Source organism: Trachemys scripta, chromosome 6 (genome assembly GCF_013100865.1).
Source record: "Trachemys scripta elegans isolate TJP31775 chromosome 6, CAS_Tse_1.0, whole genome shotgun sequence".
NCBI classification, from domain to species: Eukaryota; Metazoa; Chordata; order Testudines; family Emydidae; genus Trachemys; species Trachemys scripta.
The window spans coordinates 38,878,560-38,899,558 of NC_048303.1; the positions used below are offsets into that span (position 1 = coordinate 38,878,560).

The 20,999-nt window shown below is 39.4% G+C and overlaps 1 protein-coding gene across 5 annotated transcripts in view; it reads left to right on the top strand.

Moving 5' to 3' along the window:
• SREK1 (splicing regulatory glutamic acid and lysine rich protein 1) overlaps positions 1 to 20,999 on the top strand; it is a 59,393-nt gene that overhangs the window by 31,338 nt on the left and 7,056 nt on the right. For 3 of the 5 annotated variants that reach the window (XM_034774290.1, XM_034774292.1, XM_034774293.1), the window contains 5 exons: positions 949 to 1,063; positions 5,453 to 5,572; positions 9,787 to 10,383; positions 17,797 to 17,892; positions 20,430 to 20,574. In XM_034774290.1, coding sequence (XP_034630181.1) covers positions 949 to 1,063; positions 5,453 to 5,572; positions 9,787 to 10,383; positions 17,797 to 17,892; positions 20,430 to 20,574 — 1,073 coding nt within the window. Of the gene's footprint in view, positions 1 to 948; positions 1,064 to 5,452; positions 5,573 to 9,786; positions 10,384 to 17,292; positions 17,417 to 17,796; positions 17,893 to 20,429; positions 20,575 to 20,999 lie in introns of those variants that run through there. The other 2 variants (XR_004646211.1, XM_034774291.1) reach the window with 2 other exon arrangements.

Below are 20,999 nucleotides of genomic sequence, written 5' to 3' on the forward strand. Positions count from 1 at the left end.
TGGGTTCCAGGTTTCTTTTCAAATTTGTTTTGACATATTTTGTTTTCAATGAATGCTGTCAATAGCTTAAAACTGTGAAGTCAATACTATTATAATACCTAATAATGCTTAATGCTAGTGCTTTTTTATGTTCAAAGTGCTTTACAGACATTATATTTTTCACTCTATCAGTTCTTTGTTGTCCTCTGCTTGTCATTAAAGAATATGAATTGGCTTATCTTTTTAAAAAAACTTGTAATTAAGATAAGAATGAAGATTTTTCATAGACCTTTGAGATGTTTCATTATCATTAACAAACCTAGATGCTGCATAATTATTTGCCTTGTACAAAACTGGAAGACACAACACTCTAAAATTTCCTAGTTATTTCTTTAATGCATTAATACTACTCATAGTATCATCAGATGGGACCTGATTCACTGCCCATCAAAGTCAATGGAAAACTTTCCATTTACTACAGGGTTTTTGGATCATACCTTTACTTACTTCTCCAGAGGGTTGTGAGGATTAAGTAGTTATTATTTATACAGTGCTTTGAGTGCTGAGTGTCATTTAACTTTTTGTGCACGTTTTCAAAATTACTACTCTCTGAATTTTGTCTATTCTCAGAAGTTAATTTTTTTCAGAAAAAGTAATTTATATAATTGAATAAGCCAAGAAGAGAACATGTTGTAATCTTGTGCATTGTGGCAGCAACATAAATCCCATTCCTTACTCAGCTAGCTGTTTATAATTATCTGGTTTATGTGTACTGCTGCAGGATGGCTGCACTCAACGAGTATATGCAATGACTTTCTTGGATGTTTCTGAAGGATTTTTGCAAAGAAGGAAGATGTGCAGAGAGTAGGCCCATTGCACTATATGTGGTACATTCCACTTGTGCCAGATTGTTAACTGGGATCTTTAAATGTTCTGAGCTTACACTGCAAAGTGGTTTTTTCCTCTCAGAGTCTGGAAAGAGCAGTGAAAGAAAAGGCGGTCGATCTCGTTCCCATTCTCGTTCAGAGTCCAGATCTAGTTCAAAATCCCGATCTAGAAGGAAAAGATCACACTCAAAACGCAGGTGAGAATACTTTCCATTTTACACTAAGAGATTACACTGTGTTTCTTGATGGCAGTAGCTTTTGAGATTATCTTTGAATTCTGCTGGGAGAGATTTATTGAACTACCTGATACTGTTGACTGGACCAAAATAAGAACGTTCTGTGTTTTGGGCAGATTTTCATTCCCCAAAACCAGATAATCATCATGGAAAAGCTATTTTTGGACAGTGTTGAAAAGATACAGGACTGATTTAGAGCAGACAAAGATAAAATGCTCACATTTTAGTAGCTTGATTTTTTTGTTAAATTTTGAAAGGTCTGGATTTCAGAATGTGATACAATTAATTGTTTTGCTGGTGGACAATGTAGTCAGATTTTTTTTTTTTCTATTGATGGATTGTTCGATGGTTTGGTAGCTTTTACTGGTATGATACTCCTAGCATCCCAAAATTATAAATGTTACTTAATGGACTCAGTCTGAAAATGCTTCTGACACAAAACCCCCGCACCAATTCTGGCTAAATTTTTTCATACTTAATCCCCGCTATTTTGGTCTGAGAATTTGTTTTGATTTTCAAGGTTTAAAATTTGGCTAGGTTCTAAATTCCAAATTATTTAAAAGTGGAAGAAAACTTGTCTGTATACTCTTAAAAAATTACCTGAAAACTTTTTTTTACCCATAAATGAGACAAGGGTAAACTCTCTTGTTATCTCAGTTTTGGAAATGTCTCCTGAAATCAGAATTCCTGTTCTCTGAAACTTAGAAATATTCCCAGAGCCATTTAGATAATCAAGGTTATGTACCCACTACCTCAGATAGCAAAAGAGTGAGAGAAATTTAGCATAGAAGTGAATGTAAAGTAACTTTTTTTTTTTTTTAAAGTTGTTTCCTCAGTATTGCATCTGCAGTTGTGTTATGCCCCTGAATGCATTGTCCTGTCACGTGGCAACTACCAGAACTCCATGGTGGGCAATGAGGTGACCCATAGGGACTCACCACATCCATATACTACCAAAGAGAAGCGATTTGTCAACCGCTGAAGGGTTGGCTTTAGTTTTATGGTTTGTTCCAGTAGGTGTAACCAGAGATTGTGTTCTATGATGTTAGAAGATTGAAGAATTATTTTTTTACAATCAATTACTTGCTGAATGCCTATTTGGGACAGTAGGCACATAACTAGACAACTTTTTCTCTTTAGGAAAGCTTTACATGTCACACACTACAATTTTCAGATTCTTTTGTCTATGGATAACTCAGAACTGACTATGCTTTAAGAGCCAAATTCTCACTTGCCTATTTCAAAATTAGATACAGGTAAATAAATGTCTGAATCCAATGCTTTGCATAGTAGTATGATGGATTTATTTTGAAGTCAGTTCTGGGGACTTATTGAACTAAAGATCATTCTGATCCTGGCAGAGAGTCAACAGCGTTTTCAGAATAAACCTCCCTCAGTCATTCCCTGTTTCTTGGTGGCTTGTCATTCCCGAGTTACTTTCATCTCAAATTCATCAATCACAGAGGTCTTATTCTAAGTGAGCTGGAATTAGTTGACAGTCTATTCCACATTAATATGTGAAACACAGCTGTAGGCAAAACAACCCTAACCTTTCCCCTGGTATTACCCTCTTTTGAGTATGCATCTTGAATTGCAGAACACAGGGAGTGCTGGCATTTTGTGCATCTTTTTGTTCCTCAGGATTTAGACAGTAATAAACATGATTGCTTCCTGTCAACCTCCACTTTCCTTGGTAAGTTTAGATGGGGCAAGGCAACTTAAAATTGGTCCCTAAAATATTAAACTCAGTAGAACTGATCTGGAATTTTTTGATGAAACTTCTTTTTTGTCAGAGAATGCTGATTTGTCAAATCCTAAACTGTTCATGGGAAAGGTGTTGATGAATTTTTTGTTTTGGTATTTTTTTGAAAGAAAGTCTTGAAATTTTGACATTTTCTAAACAAAAGTTCCTTTTTTGGGGTTGACACAACATTTAATTTTTAAATTGAAGTTAATTTATATGTTTAAAAAAAAGGAAAAGCGAAAGTTTGAAATTGAAACAAAGCATTTTAAAATTCATTAAATGAATTTGTCTGATCCAATCCTTCTTCTACCGTAACCTCCCAGATTTCTGGTTTGTGAACATTTTCAAGATTTTCATCCTGATTTGGGACAGGAAACTTTTCAAAATCTTGAAAATTCTTGTGGGACAAAAACAAACAAACATTTCCTGCCCAGCTCTAGTACAAAGTTTTCTGAGCGGATGTACTTTTTTCAGAGTTAAAAGAAAAAAGGTTCAAATCAGTAAATTATAATTTATTGAAAATAATGTGGAGAATATCACAGCATGTCATTTTCTACACCAATCTGATTGCATACTGAGTATGTTTATACAGAAATAAGTCAAGCATGTTTCTACTTAAGTGTCTGTACATTGGAATAAATCTATTTGCATTTATTTCTATGATTTGGCATTCAGTAAATGCATATACTATATTGGAATGTCATATATACAGACTCAGAGAGAATATATGATGATATGGTATAAAGGATTTATTAGCGTGGATTTGAGATGGCCATGTTATACCCAAGTGCAAAGCCACAGATAGGTTGGGCAGATAATCCAAAATGAGGACTATTAAAACTTTATATCACACCATCATATGTTTTGGATCTGCCACCTTTTTCAGAAAAAACACTTGAGAGGTTTCAGAGAGTTTTTAAAAGTATGTTAGTACTAAGGCTGGAAAGCCAAGCTAGATTAAACCTGTAAAGCCAAATTGCTTTAATTACCATGAGCCAACTGAATAGGACTTGGAGGCAGGGGAAAATGTAATTAATTTTTAGAGGATTGTAAAAATTAAGTGCTGTGTCCATCAGTATGTGTATACTGCACTTTTTTCTAGCCCTGATGGTGCCAGATGTAGAACCTTGAAGAAGACAAAATAACATAGGAAAAGAAAGACAGAGAATGGAGCGGAAAAAAGATAACTATTTACCCAACATAGAAAAGTCAAATTGAAAAAGACAAAAGATAAGAATCATGGTGGTAGAAAGGGAAAAATAAAGTTAAGGAAGTTAAAAAAGAAAAGAACAAATGCAAGGGAGAAAAAAAATCTACCTAATAGATACTGTTCATGCAAAATGATACAGTTGTGTTAAATGGGATGGGAGTGTGAAATGGGTAGGGATAGCAATTCACCTAGAATCAATCCTACCTGGCTGTCTCTTCTCTCTACTGATTTTTTTGTTGAATAACATTCTTCCTATTGTATTTCTGCACCCCATTTTTTTTCTATGATTATACCTATGCAGACTGAGACCAGTACTGGAAAACTATGTTCTGATCTCTCTATTTTAAAAAAAAAAAAATTGACAAATTGGAAAGGCTTTGAAAAAGAGCTAGAAAAATGGTTTGAGGTCTGGAAAACCTGCATTACATTGGGAGACTTTAAAAGCTCAATCTAGTTCGCTTATTCAAGAGAAGGTTAAGAGGTGATTGATCATGGTACCTTTAATTGGAACTGCTTACTTAAGGATATAGTGGATTCTTGATTGCTTGATGTGTTTTAAATCAAGATTGGATATTTTTTCTAAAAGATATGCCCTAACTGAACCAGAAGTTAGGAACTTTGATGCCAGAATTGCTAGGTGAAATTTTGTGGCCTGTGTTACATAGGAGATTGATTCTTTCTGGGTGTAGAAAATGCAAAAATTAAGATTGCCTGTCCACACATTGAATGATTGAAGAAATGCAAGAGAAAACATTATTAAATGTAACATTGTGTTAATTTAAACACAGGAATAGGGTGATCCAAAATATTGTAACTGAGCCATATTGTGTATACATACGAAGGTATAGATTTAACAGCAGTATATTGTAAAATTAAATTGTTTATCTTACAGTAAAATTCAAATAGCACAATCATACTTAATTATTCCTGTGGTAAAAATATGTTAACTGAGTGGGCGTAGTTTCTATATTGCATGCCAGCAACATGGACTGATTAGTGCAAATTGAATTTTTTAAATTTAAATTAAATGCATCATATTATCATCCCTCGTTGGGATGATAATATGATGCATTAATATTTTACAGTATATTCAAGGAGGTTCAATTGCTGTATGATTCATAACTCTGCTTTTCCTGATATTTCTGTGTGTTAATTCTTTGCTATGACATTGCAGTAACAGAGTTTTTTTAAATGGTATATTGTTTTGAAAGAGGTGGAACAGCCTGATCAAATTTTAAATTTGGAGAACTGTGAAAAAGTTCACTGTGGGGTAGGCATAATAATTAGATGAAATACCATGTATTTATTTCCATGGTTTATGTATTTTTTCAGTTGTTTCTTTTCTGAAGTCTCAAGGTTAAATGTAGTATTTATTCTCTGATGTTGTTTGCTGCAGGAGTAGATCACACAATAGATCACTCTCTAGTCAGAAGGATAGGCGTAGATCCAAAAGTCCTCCCAAAAAACGTTCCAAGTCTAAGGAAAGGCGGAAGTCAAGAAGTCGTTCTCATTCCCGGTGAGCTTTCTTTGCTAACAGTTGGTGTTATTATCTAGTTTATAGCTTCTGGAAAAACCTTTACAAATTTAGACTGCAGGTGAAAAATGAAATCTCTAAGTTCATCTCTAAGCTATTCTGTCTTGAATTTTCAAATTATTTCTATTTTATACCTACCTTTGTGATATCAGTTTCATGGCTGTAGAAATGTGGAGATTTCCATGGTGTTTGAAATAATGTTTATTTCCCCAAGAAGAAAACTATGCAAAATAAATACTATGGTTAAAATTTTCAAACTGGGGTCCCTTAACTTTAGGTACTGAGCTTCCTCAACTTCCACTGAAGTCAGTGGTCACTACAGTTGTTCAGCATCATTGGAAAAAAAAAAGATAGTTTTTAGTTAAATGCCAGACCTTAGGCAACCAAGTTTGGAAATTTTACTCTACATGACAAATTCAACCGTGGTGTAAGTGGGTACAAACTATCACTCCAAAGTTGTTGCACTGGCTTAGACTAGGGTTGAATTTGGGCGCAAATCAGCAAGTATTCAGAAAACAGACATCCACCGTGTGTGTGTTAGCTCTGCCAATTTTCTAGTTATTTCGGGGTGTTGTTTTCCCTCCTATAAATAAAACTATACATCTTTGTGTTATGAAATATTTACTTGTTACCAGCCTAATCCAAATCCAGTTATTCATGATCAGTCCCCTTGACTATCTGGCTTGGCCAACTACAGGATTCCATTAAGCTAATTCTTCATCTTATTGAACAATAGCATAATTCTCATACACAGGCAATCCATCACTCTGGGAATATGCACATCAACAGATACTCATTAACGCAGCTTACTGGATAGAAGTTTTGGCGCCAAAATGGTCTTTAGTGTCCTGCCTCCATCTCCTCCGTCTGGCAGAAGCATCTCTATATACTCTATCTCAGGGGTTTCCAAACTATGGGTTGGGACCCCAAAGTGGGTGAAGACCCCATTTTAATGGGGTCGCCAAGGCTGGTGTTGGCCTTGGGCCCCAGCAAATCTGAAGCCCAAGCCCCAATGCCCAGGTCCCAAGTCCCAGCGCCCTGGGCTAAGGTTACATCCCTCCCCCCCGCCCAGGGCAGAAGCCCTTGGTCTTCAGCTTCCTCCGTCTCCGTTCCCGTCCCCCCAACCCCACCTGGGGCGGTGGGGCTGGGGTGGGCTCAGTCTTCGGTCCCACCTCCTGGGGTTGTGCAGTAATTTTTGTTGTCAGAAGGAGGGTCACGATGCAATGAAGTTTGAGAACCACTGCTCTACCTTAGGGAGGCTTCAGACTTGCTTTTGTAGGTAATTTGGCCTCTTCTCTCCCCATGACACACACTTCTCCTCCAGCATGTCAGAGAGCAACGCACCTCAATGGTGGAATTGGTTGGGCCTGATCCATCGATGACTAGCTCCTTCTGGCCACAGGGTATTAGCACTGCCCTGCTCCTGACCTGTTCAGCCTTTCTAGATGGTATGTCCCATTGGTGGGGGCAGTGGTCTTCACAGGCTCCTCTTAAAAGGTGTCCCCACCAGAGCCTTTGGCCACTGGATCTTGATCATCTGAAGGCCTATGTGGAAAGAACTTTGACCAAACACTGGTTCTGGTGGAGAAAGGTAGGGATCATGGGGACATGGCTGGACTTTGTCTGAAGGGAGCCCTAGCTACACTTATGAGCCTCCTAGAGTAAGTCCCGTACTGGTGACCAAAGCAGCTTAATCTTTCTCAACCAGTCTAGGTATCCTGGGCTTTGCAAACCTATTACTGGCTCCTCTTATTGTGATCTCTTCTGGCATTTATCCTCACAGAGTTTTTACTTATCCCGAAATTTCAGTGTATTTGTTTTGAGATATTTATGCAATCACATAAGCTTTTCACTGGGTATCTTTTTGGAGGGATCATCCCAAATGAGCCCCACAGCCAAGAGAAATCTTCAGATTTCATCTGACTCGTAAACAAAAACCACCAAAACAAAACCAACCAATCCTGCAAGATGGAACAATTGCTTCCAAAAGCTCAGTGGCTAAAAGATTGGAACATTTTCTGAAAAGTGATTCTGATGCCTCTTCAGCAACCTCTGCTCTCAGATGACTACTCCTCACCAGAGACCTTCTGATTCAGAGATCATTTTGTTGTCAAGACATCGACAAGTTGTAGGTGTTCTTGTGGAAGAACCTGAGAGGATGAATCTGTGGGAACTTGGGTACTCCAAGCAAATACTGGATGTATTCCTCCAATCCAGGAAGAATTATACGCGTCAGGCCTACTAATATGTCTAACTTGTCTTCAAAAAGCCTTGGCTCATACTTGTCTTCAAAAAGCCTTGGCTCATATTAAATAACTGTCAAAATTAGTCTTCTTCTTTGATAGATCAAGTAAAGGTCTGAACCTCAGCCCCTTATATGTCCATATGGCTGCATTATGAGCCCTCTCAGCTGGGAAAGGAGAGTTTGTGTTCAGACTTTCATATTTGCAGGTTCACCAAGGCAGTAGCAAAATTTCATTCTCCGATCAAAGCTTCTGTGGCCAGCTGGAAGCTGAAATCTTTTTGGTTGAACTAAAAGAGCTGCCCTTGGAACCAGTGGGTGCTTCCTCATTTTCTTTTCTTTCCATCTTGGTTCTGTCCCAATTCTTCTTCTCATTCTAGGGAAGTTAAATGTCTGTCAATCCATTAAATATTACTTGGACAGAACAAACTTGTTCAGGAAAAAGATCGTTTTGGCAAAACCAAAGGCCTCATAGCTCCAAAAGTAACCATCTCCAGCTGCAAAAGAAACCATCTGCTGATGGCTACAAGTAATAGATGTCTTATACAAAAGATGGTAAAATTCTTCCATCTATTATAAGATGCAATTCTACAAAATCTGTATCCACTTCTCATGCATATTGAAATTGTTTGTTACAAAGAAATGTGCAAAGCAGCACCCTGGGCATCTGTCCACTCTCTCACAAAATATTACAATGTGGATATCCCATTTTCCTCAGGTACAGCATTTAGACATCAGGTTCTACAGTCTGCCATCCTTTCGTGAGCCATATGTTTCTGTTTTCTTCCTCCGTTTCTGCGTTTTGGGTAGCTTGCCAACTCCTAATAGCTTAATCCAGACTGATGAATTGCCTCTATATGAGAATAAGACAATGTTGCCTTTGCCTGTAAATTTGCCTTTTTATAACAGGGAATCCATCGGTCTGTATATTTTTCCCTCCTTTGTTAATATGTACGTTAACTTCCCTTGTTTAAAGTCCAATAACAATTATCCTGGATTTGTGGCACAGTTCAGGATATATATGTATGTATATATGTGTGATGGAGCAGTTTAGGACTAAAACTTATAATTTGAGTTTCTTTTGTGAGTTCCTGCGGATGTGGTTATCCTATAGCAGGGGTTCTCGCAACAAAATTTTTGGTGACCTCAGAGTGTAGCCACCAACTCTTGCTGCTGGTATCCCTTACAATTTTTCCTAAATACTTAAATATGCACATATATACATCGAAATCATTGTACTTTATTTGTGTAGGGTTTCTTTTTTGCAGACTCAATAAAAATAATGTACAGTTGTCTCTATTCTTTACTGGACCTAACCACAAATAGAAACACTGTCCTATAGTCCATTTTAGGGTGATGGATTCCCTGTTATGAGAAGTATCAGAGGGGTAGCCATGTTAGTCTGTATCCACAAAAACAACGAGGAGTCCGGTGGCACCTTAAAGACTAACAGATTTATTTGGGCATAAGCTTTCATGGGTAAAAAAACCCACTTCTTCAGATGCATGGTTTATGCCCAAATAAATCTGCTAGCCTTTAAGGTGCCACTGGACTCCTCATTGTTATGAGAAGAAATATTTAAAAGCCAAGTTTAAAAAAATCTGATTTCCCACAAAATGCTGGAAAGTCTACTTCAGCAATCAGGTTCCTACAAATGTCCATAGGCTGTATACTGCTCTTATTCATAGTCTGTTCCTATGCTATTATGTTATCAGTCTAAAGATTAATTGTTTTTTCTTTCTTTTTTATACCTCTGCCTTCAGCTGCTGCAGGGGGAAAAAAAGCTAGATTGTTAGGAATGAGGTGGGTGGGAAATTTACATTTTGCATAGTTGTGATTATTTTTGAAGGAGAGAATTATGAGTTTTGTTGAGCGTTTATTAGTAGGGTAAAGGAGTGAATTCAGCTTTTTATTAGGGTCATTTCAGTGATGAATGAATGTTTCTTTTTCATAGGGACAAGAAAAAAGACAAAGAAAACAAAGAAAAGGTCAAGGAAAAAGAAAAGGTCAAAGAGAAGGACAAGGACCGAGACAGGGAGAAGGAGAGAGACCGAGATAAAGAAAGAGAGAGGGAGCGGGACAGAGACAAAGAGAGAAATAGGGACAAGGATAGGGAGAGAGATAAAGAAAAAGACAGGGACAAGGACCGAGAGAGGGACAGAGACAAAGAAAAGGAGAGGAACAAAGACCGGGAGAGGGTCAAGGACAGGGACAAAGAGAAGGATAGGGAGAAGGACAGGGACAAGGAGAAGGAGGTAGTCCGGGACAAGAAGGAAACGGACCTGGAGAAAGGGGGGGACAGGGACAAGGAAAAGGATCGGGAGAAAGAGGGGGAAAGGGAGAAGGTTAAGGAGAAGGACAGGGAGAAAGACAGAGAGAAGAAGGAGGGTGACAAGGAGAAGGACAAAGACAAGGAAGGGGACAAAGAGAAGGAACGGGAAAGAGAAAAAGAGAGATCCAAAGAGAGTGATGATAAAAAGAAGAAAGAGAAGAGATCCAGAACACCTCCCAGAAGCTACAGTTCTCTAAGAAGATCTCGTAGTTCCAGCAGGTTTGGTTCTGTTTGATAATTTTGCTATGCTATTTCTTAACCTGTCAGTACAATGAGATAACACAAAACCTGAATATTATGCATCAGTATTGCAATGTCATTTATTAATAAGATAGAATTTAATTTTCTGTGATATTGTTCTCTCTAAATTGATTTTGGGGAGGAAACCTTGAAGCTTTGTTTCTGTTCAGAAATTATTACATGTTTTATTTCAACTCCAGGGAAAGCAACATTTAATTGCATTTAGCTTTATGACATAAATAATCAGCAGGAAGTTTGGTTTTTTTATGTCACAGATGAGATTAACATAGAACAGGACTGACAAAAGTTTGTTTCAGATTTAGTCTGGTCCTTCTGATAATTGTGCAGTATCCTCTCTCAGCGTGATAGTTAGTTCTTTTTTGAGGTGGTTGCCTGCTTTGAGACACACTCTTGAGATGCACCTATATTGAACACTGGATTACTTTAGAAAGCTTTGTCTGTGAGGCAGCATGCACGCTCCCTTGTCTCACCAACCATTTGGGCTCCAGGTTATATAGTTCCTCAGTTACTTCTAGCCACTAGAGCCTCATTGCATTGTTTCCTACATGCCAAAAACAGCCAAGAGACGCCAGAGGAATATTAGCTATTTATCTTGTTCTACTTAGCTTTTATTGTAGTTTAGTAAAGTTAGTGTGAATTTGCATTGTGCAGTTTAATCCTGGTTTGTTTTTTTGTATTTGTGCCAAGGGGATCTTCTTTTGGAACTGAGGACCGATACATCTGGCTTCAATGGTGCCCTTTGCGTAAAGCCAAGATGTACATGGCAGACTCACTGACACAATACCTCCTATACTTTAGTGAAACTTGCCTATCTGTGAGGTTCTCTCTAGTGCCACTTTCACCTGAAGAGCTCAGAGGGATTGATAGTCCAATTTCTGGTAATTTCTGATAGGCTAGCTCAGAAGGACTCTCCATGCACATCAGAAGCAGGCCCTTTTTGATGGAAGGCCAAGTTGAATATGAATTCCAAAGTGCAAAAAGAGACCAGTCAGTTCAGGGACTAAGAAGAGTCAAAAAGGGAAAGAAATGTCACTCTTCTTCTGAATTCTGTAAATTGGACGCCCTGAAAGAGGCCATCATTACTGAGATATTTCTTTGTGCGGGAAAAAAAAACAAAATGCATCCTCCTCTGTCTCAGTACTTGAAAGGTTCTGGTGATGCTGAGAATGCTGCTGGTTTGAGGCAAATCTCAGAGCCTTCCCCAAACTCCTCTATTCAAATAAGCAGGGAACCAATTATGAATGTGCAGAAATTCCTCTTTAGAATAATTCTGTGGACTGCCATCTCGGAGGGAGACTGAGGATCATTGTGGGAGTTCTCATTTCCATGAGGATGTCCCACTTGCTCCCTTGTTTCTGTCAAATTTGGCTGTGGGAATAATGGTGTAGACTACTGCATCAGGATCCAGACTGGGCTTCACTTGACCCTTTTCACTCAGTGAAGGATCTGTTTCAGACTATCACCTAATCTTCTTGTTCTTTGCACTGTCATGTTAAGACCTACTATTCAGGATGGCCACTAGGGAGCTGAGAGTAAGGAGATAAGAGCCTGTGTAAACAGGAAATAAAGACAGTTTTGTATTCAGGGTATCAGAAATGAGATCAAATAAAGACCTAACAAATCCTTAGAATCCAAGAATGTCAAAGAATTAGTCCTAAAAAGTCAAAATAAATCCCTGATACAAGACTGAAGGTTTAGGCAGGCTACCCTATTTATTTGTGTTTTGTGGTGATTAATGAAAAGTTTGGATAAAGGTTTTATCACCCTTCCGTTTTCAGAAAGAGGGAATATAGTGTTAGTTTCCATAGTGTTGGCATAGCTCTGTAGTGAAGATGCATACCCCAACATACAGAGTTTTTCTGTCAGCAGAGGAATGGCATTAGCTATTTCAACTGAAGTGTTATTCTGTCAACCTAGCTGCATCTGCACTGAGGGTTATGTTGGCATATCTACTTTGATCCCCCTTACCGATGTAGCTATGATTCTATAACTTTCAAGAGTAGACCAAGCCTTCGTGTAGAATCATAGAAATGTAGGCTGGAAGGGACCTTGAGAGATTATTTTATCCACCCTCTTGTGCTGAGGCATGAATACTTACGCCTCGACTATCCCTGACAGTTGTTTGTCTAATCTGTTCTTTAAAACTTTCAATGATGAGGATTCTACAAACTTCCTTGGAAGCCTATTTTAGGGCTTAACTAGCATTATAGTTAGAAAGTTTTTCCTATTATCTAACCTAAATCTCCCTTGCTGGCGATTAAAGCCAATTGTTCTTTATGTCCATTGAGGGTAGGGCAAAATGTAATCAAACACCGTCCTTTTTATAACAGCCCTTAATGTACTTGAAAATTATCAGGTCCTCCCCTCAGTCATTTTTCTTCTCCAAGATAAACATTTCCATGTTTTTAATCTTTCTTCATAGGTCATGTTTTCTAAACCTTTTATCATTTTTGTTGCTGACTTCTGGATCTCTCATATTTTCCTCATCTTCCTTGAAGTTTGGTGCCCAAACCTGGACATGCCATTCTAGCTGAGCCCTCACCAGTGCTGAATAGAGCAGGAAAATTACCTCTCGTGTGTTATGTATCATCCTGTCAATACTCCCCAGAATGATATTAGCCTTTTTTGCAGTTGCATCACATTTTTGGCTCATGTTCAGTTTGTGATCCATGATACCCCCCAATCCTTTTCTGTAGTGCTACTGCTTAGCCAGTTATTCCAATGTTGTATTTGTACACTTGATTTTTTCCTTCCTAAGTGTAATACTTGTCTTTATTGAGTTTCATCTTGTTAAATTGGAGAACTGATCTAAAATCATCATTTTGAATTCTAACCCTGTCCTCCAAAGTGCTTGCAAGCCTTCCCAGCTTGATGTCATCCACAAATTTTACATGTATACTGTTTACTCAATTATCTAAGTCACTAATGAAAATATTGAGTAGCACTGGATCTGGGACAGACCCCTGTGAGACCCCACTAGATACCTATTCCCACTTTGACAGCATGTCACTGATAACTTTCATGAGTATGGGCTTTCAACCAATTATGCATACACCTTATAGTAATTTCATCTAGACTGCATTCTGTAGTTGGCCTATGAGAATGCCATGCAGGACTGTGCCAAAAGACTTACTAAAATCAAGATTTATCACGTATACAGCTTCCCCTCTATCCAGTAGGTCGGTAACCCTAAAGGATGTAATTAATTATATTGGTTTGGCATGATTTGTTCTTGACAAATCTATGTTGGCTCTTCCTTATCGCTGTATTATCCCCTAGGTCAGGGGTGGGCAAACTATGGCCTGCGGGCCAGATCCGGCCCACCAGCCATTTTAATCCGGCCCTCGAGTTCCCATTAGGGAGGGGGGTCTGGGGCTTGCCCTGCTCCGATGCTCCAGCCGGGGAGCAGGGTCAGGGGCCACTCCACGCGGCTCCTGGAAGCAGTGGCATGGCCCCCCTCTGGCTCCTATGCATAGGCGCAGCCAGGGGGCTCTGCTCTGCATGCTGCTCCCGCCCAAGTGCCACCCCCCCCATTGGCCAGGAACTGCAGCCAATGGGCGCTGCAGGGGCTGTGCCTGTGGACGGCGCAGTGTTCAGAGCCTCGTGGCCACACCTCCACATAGGAGCCGGAGAAGGGACATGCCGCTGCTTCCGGGAGCCACTTGAGGTAAGCATCGCCCAGAGCCTACACCCCTGAGCCTCTCCCCACGCCCCAACTTCCTCCAAACCCCTGGATCCCAGCCCAGAGCACCCTCCTGCACCCCAAACCCCTCATCCTCAGCCCCACCTCAAATCCCGCACCCCTGCCCCAGCCCTGATCCCCCTCCCACCCTCCGAACCCCTCAGTCCCAGCCTGGAGCCCCCTCCTGCACCCCAAACTTCTCATCCCCAGCCCTCCACCCTGGAGCCCGCACCCCCAAAAAAAGCCCTCACCCCCTCCTGCACCCCAACCCCAATTTTGTGATCATTCATGGCCCGCCATACAATTCTATTCCCAGATGTGGCCCTCGGGCCAAAAAGTTTGCCCACCCCTGCCCTAGGTGCTTACCGATCGATTGTTTAATAATTTGTTCCTGTATCTTTCTAGCTATGGAAGTTAGGCTGACTGGTCTATAATTCCCCAGGTCCTCTTTGATCCTCTTTTTAAAAAATAGGTACTGTGTTTGCCCTTTTCCTGCCCTCTGGAACCTCATTTCCTTGAGTCTCAAAAATAGTTGCTAATGGTTTTGAGACTGCTAGTTCCTTAAAAGTACCATAGAGTGAATTTCATCATACCCTGCCAATTTGAATACATCTAATTATCTAAATATTATTTAATCTATTATTTCTGTATTTTGCCGTGGGTTCCTTCCCCTTTGTTGTTAACATTAATTGTGTTAAGTATTTTGTTACAGTTAACTTTTTTAGTGAAGACTAAAGCAAAATAGGCATTTAACACATCAGCCTTCTTGATGTCATCCATGTGCTCTCTTTCCCTAAGTAGTAGACCTACACTTTCCTTTGTCTTGCTATTGCGCCTAATGTATTTATAGAACCTCTTATGTCCCTTGCTAGGTGTAATGCATTTTGTATCTTAGGGTTTGTCTACACTACACAGCTTTTAGCAACATGGCCGTTGAAGGACATAAATCCACACCGTGTAGAGGTCAAGCATAGGAGTTTATTACACACAGCGCTAGCGGAGTGTCACCTGGCTTATTAGGCTCAGAGACACTTTCAATCAATTGATTACAATGGAATATATAGATTTACCATGGGCGGGGGAAAGTGACAGGGTAGGCAGTTCCACACCCTGGGATAGGTTTTGCAGCAAGACAAGTTAGCACAGTTGCTAATGGTTAAAAAGGTTACATAATGTCTCGACCATGGTCTCAAGTTAGCAAGTTAACATTTAATTAATACTTTGATAAAATGTTATTAGTATAAAATATATATGTTGAATTCTGATTTGGGGTCCATAGGAATGGAGCAACTCCTTTGATTGTCCAACAGGTACATACCTAGGGGTTAAAGCAAAGAAACAGTGAAAGCATATGGCAATAGAGATTGTCTCCTTTATGTCGTAAGGCAGGTCATTGGTCCCTGGGAAGGGAGGTGGAAGGATGCCATATCATTATAGTGACATGTGCCAATTTTTCATAAACTCAAGGTTGGATCTGTGGGAAGACTGTTTTCCCTTCAGGAGAAACACAATAGGAACAGGGATCCTTTGTTCAATTTGAAACATTGGATGAAACATAATTATTCAGTTATTGCTTCAACATCTGGCATTTCTACTGATCAAGCATATCTTAGCAAAGACAATGTTATCTTATTTATTCTGCTTTTCTCTTAGCTAATCACTATTTGCAAGGCCTCTGGTCTCCGGACTAAACTGGACTTTGGGTCTGGAAATGAGCTGGCACAATCCATATAGCAGGTTGTTATATAAAATGCACATGGATTTTAATTCTTCAGCCGTGTTGCTAAAAGTCGGGCAGTGTAAACCTGTTTTGTCAGCACTTCTGCTGACAAAATACTTCCACCCCGTACATGCAGAGTTCGCGTTGTCGAAACGAGAGCGCTCCTGCTGACAATGAGCCATTTACACTGCCACTTGCCGTGGCAAAACTTATGTCTTTTTGGGGGCTTTTTTAAGCACTTGTGAATGACAAAAGTTTTGTCATTCAGTTGGCAGTGTAGACAAAGTCTTTACCTTATTGATTTTGTCCTACAGTCTTGTGGTATTCTTTTGTACTCTTTCTTAGCAATTTGTCCTTGTTTCCTCTTTTTGTAGGCTTCCTTTTTGATTTTCAGGTCATTAAAGAGCGCCTGATGGAGCTATATTGGCTTCTTACTATTCTTTCAATCTTTCCTTTGTATAGATAGTTTTCTGTTATGCCTTTAATATTGTCTCTTTGAGAAACTCCCAGCTCTCCTGAGCTCTTTTTGTCCTGCTTGGTCAAATTTCTGAAATAAACCATGACACAATTTTCTGTTCTGAAAAATGCCAACAGGAAGGGGGCATCCATTTTGATATCACTTCTACTCTACTTTAATATTAAACTGTCTTTAGATCTAGTTAACTTATTTTTGTTTTATGCCTGGTTCATTGTACGTGCAGTCAGAGGGAGTTATGAGAACTCAGCAACACCCTGAATTAGATCTTAGAATAGCAAACTTTGGTAACTGGTAAAAAAAAAAAAAAAAAAAAACCCTACCAAACTCCTATTTAAATAAAATGTTAAGAATCTGACTTAATCTGAACTTCCTGTGTTTGTTGGATTTTGTTGGGCTTCAACCTTCCCATACAACTATTGTGTCCTATATTTTTTTTACACAGCATTGTTTGTTAACGATAGCATGTCATCCTTTGAGAAATAATAATAATAGAAATGTTTTAATCCATATTAAAATGTTCCCTGTCATGATTTACAACAAACACCTCTGGGACTGATACTGTGTGGAACTGGGTCCTCTGGTTCTGATCCCACAAAGCATTTCAGCTCGTACTCAAGTTTAAATACATTAGTCTATTGAAGCGGGACTATTCACATGCTTAAAATCTGTGCACATACCTAAGCGCTTTCTTTGATCAGGGCCGCAGGAATCATATTTTACAATTGAGCTTCAGATCACTGTAAGGCATGCAGCTCCATACAAGGTAAATTGTAGTGGTTTCATCAGCTCCTGTAGAGGAAATTTAGATCTCCAAACTCAAGACAAGACAGTTAAAAAGCTTTCTTTCATTTCCCCTTTAAAATGTATGTATTTGTAATTCTTAAGGTATGTGTTCTAGTAATAGTTTATCTTTCATTACTCATCAACTCAGCTGATAATTTAAAGATTCATGTTTAATAATGATAATTCTTGGCTCTTATGTTGAAGGAGGAACATTTCTTGTATTGCAAACTCTTCAGAGGAGGGACCATAGGTGACCCTGGCCTCGCTGAGGTCAATAGCTTCTAGTACAATGAGGTCCTCATCCTTGGCTTTACTGTAATGACAATAGGTAATAATAAATTTAACTCTTATCAGGTTCCCATTATCACCTGATAGAGGTGTTTGGGCTGAGAAGGTAAATTTATTCCCTTCCAAAATGTGATATAGCAGAAATCTGAAGAAGCATAATCTCCCTCTGCTACTTCCCTCTGCCATTCCTCCTCCCACAAAACTCTCACTTACACGAAGCTTTAAATTTCTTGACTTGTGTAATGTATGTACAATCAGTGAGGCATACACTTAGCAGTGGCCAACATGTTGCAGGACATTAACAGTGTCAACCAGTTGTCATGCCAAAGAATAATGTTAAGAACCATCTGTTTTCTTATGCCATTGTCTAATTTATTGTGCATCTTCATTGCCTAATTTTGAACTTGTTGGTCTTAACAGAGAAAGGCGTAAGAGGAAGAGTAGAAGTCCTTCCAAGTCTCCAAAAACATCCAAAACATCAAAGAGAAAGTCCTCTCGGTCTCCATCACCAAGGAGGTGGGATTTATATACATATTAGAACTAAAACGGACAGCTAAAAAGGAAAATCTTTAATGATCTTTCTCCCATACTGAAATTTCATCAGCTTCCCAGTATCAGTACCAATATCATGCAAAAAAAATTGTTGAGATTTGGATTTCTTCTGGGCAGTTTTTTTTTTTTTTTTTTCAGTACATGTAAGAAGCTTTCTACCTATCTTGTACGTAAATGACAATGACAAGATCAGCCCTCTTTCTCCAAAACAGAATCTTAGATGGAGAATTGGAGAATATGAAAAAAACTTGTTTGGAAACACTGTTCTCATCAGTTTATCACCCCTGCCTGAGTCTCTTTTATTACACTTCCGTCGCTGCAGATAATTTCATTTGGTCAAAGTGATTCAAGTCTCAGTTCAATCTTGCATTGATTTATTATTTTGGAGCTCTTCACATTCTTTACCTACAAACCAATCAAAGATCCTTATTGTTCTGTACAGCTGTCCTTTGTGTGACAGACCCAGACCAGTGGGGTACAGGAGTCTGGTAGAGGGCAAATATACTGGTCACTAGATAAGTAGTTTTCGGTTCCCTGAGTGACCAGAGCAGGGGCTGCACTAGAGTTATCAGGAACCTGCTAGAACCAGTTAAGGCAGGCTAATTAGGACACCTGGAGCCAATTAAGAAGAAGCTTCTAGAATCAATTAACGCAGGCTAATCAGGGCACCTGGGTTTTAAAAAGGAGCTCACTTCAGTTTGTGGTGGGAGTGTGAGGAGCTGGGAGCAAGAGGCGCAAGGAGCTGAGAGGGTGTGCTGCTGGAGGACTGAGGAGCACAAGCGTTATCAGACACCAGGAGGAAGGTCCTGTGGTGAGAATAAGGAAGGTGTTTGGAGGAGGCCATGGGGAAGTAGCCCAGGGAGTTGTAGCTGTCATGCAGCTGTTACAGGAGGCACTAGAGACAGCTGCAGTCCACAGGGCCCTGGGCTGGAACCCAGAGTAGAGGGTGAGCCCGGGTTCCTCCCAAACCTCCCAATTGACCTGGACTGTGGGTTCTTCCAGAGGGGAAGGTCTCTGGGCTGTTCCCCAACCCACCTGGTGAATCTCTGAGGCAAGAAAATCCGCCAATAAGCGCAGGACCCACCAAGATAAAGGAGGAACTTTGTCACACTTGTCAATTTGCTCCCCTCTTTGTATATTTTTGAAAATTAAATTCTTTAGCTCTTTTGAGTAAGAAAATTGACAGTGTTTTGCATTTTTACAAATATTTAATTTCTTCTCTCTTTTACCCATTGTTTTTGAAAGTCTCACAGATGCGGGTCTGGTTTGCAATTTAATGTTTTGATAGTAATTCTAGATCTAATTGGAGATTAAAGGAATCAAACTGTAGTTACTGATCTGCAAACCATTGAACTGCTTCAGTCAGTTGTTCATAAGAAAAAGATTGTGAATTTACTTTCCCAAAGTCTGATAGCTATTAAACAAAAGAGCAAATGATGAAAACCTTATATGTGTGAGCAGTTATTTCCAGATCAATGTGAGTGACTTGGGAATGTAAGATAAATTACCCTTCTTTTCTTTTTTTTTTAATGGATATAAGTATACAATACAGCACAGTAACTTCTCATTTAACGTCCTGGTTAACATTGTTTTGTTGCTGATCAATTAGAGAACATGCTCGTTTAAAGTTGCACAATTCTCCCTTATAACGTTGTTTGGCAGCCACCCGCTTTGTCTACTGCTTGCAGGAAAAGCAGCCGTTGGAGCTAGCTGGTGAGGGCTTGGAACCAGGATGGACCGGCAGCCCTGCTATCAGCTCCCCTAAGTTCTCTGTGCAGCAGCTGCCCAGCAGGCTATCAATTGTGTTAACCCTTGAGGGCTCAGCCGAGTGCTGGTTCATCATTTAGCAGTAAGGCATTCCACCCTCTTGACTCCACCACCTCAACCAAGCTTCACAAGCATCATTGCTGTGTACAGTATTACATTGTTTAAAACTTATACTGTGTGTGTGTGTATATATTCTTTTATCTGGTGAAAAAAAAATTCCCTGGAACCGAACCTCCCCACCCCCATTTACATTAATTTTTATGGGGAAATTGGATTCGCTTAACATTGTTTCGCTTAAAGTAGCATTTTTCAGGAATATAACTACAAAGTTAAGCGAGGAGTTACTGTACTGAATAAGTTTTGCGTGTTTGCACATATGGACTTCGGATTTTTTTTAGCATTGTTAGCTAAGTCATATATGTATTCAATTAGAAATACTTCTGATCACTATTATTTGGCATGAAGAGATTTGTCCTTTCAGTAAATTCTGCCAGCTGTACATCTTCAGGGTCTCTTAGAAGTATGCTACCTGGATGATTCAGAAAATTTACTTTTTAAAATAAGCTGTGGAATTACACAGTCTCTTACATAGGAGCCTCCAGTTGAAACACATTAATGTTACAGTTCAGCACTGAAAATGAAGGGTTGATTCTAAGAATTACAGCTTTCTAAAGATAACTTCTTAGTATTAATTTGGTTTACTTGATTATTGAATGTCTAAAAACTTTCTTAAGCAGAAATAAGAAGGACAAAAAGAGAGAGAAAGAAAAGGATTCAAATAATGAAAGAAAAGAGAGAGAGCAATCCACATCCAAGAAAAAAAGTAGCAAAGAAAAAGATGGGAAGGAGAAGTCTGACAAAACCACTACTACACTGAAGGTAAGCACTTGTGAACAACTGATGAACAGGAGAGTGACTAAGCAGTAGAGTTTGATTGATTCTTGGCAAAATCTGTCATTTCTGTCTTCATTCTTTGCTAGTTTGGACAGTTAAGTATAGTTCCTACGAGCAAGAGACAGGTGCTACAAAAGAAAGTGACTTTGGCAGATCCATTAGATTAGGTCTCCCTACTTGAACCTTCCCAGCTCTTCAGGTGCTTGAGTGGGTAGGTAGGGAGAAATGAGTGGGATGGAATAAAGAAGCATAGGGTAAGGAGTGGGTTGACTACCTGTAGCCATCCAAAAAAGGCAGCTCAGTTTCAGAACTATGTGTCTACCTTGCACTTCCCTTCCACAGTGCTGCCTCCTGGTTCCCCAGGGTTAAAGGCTGGCTAGAGAACTCTACAAGGAGCAAAGCTTGGACGA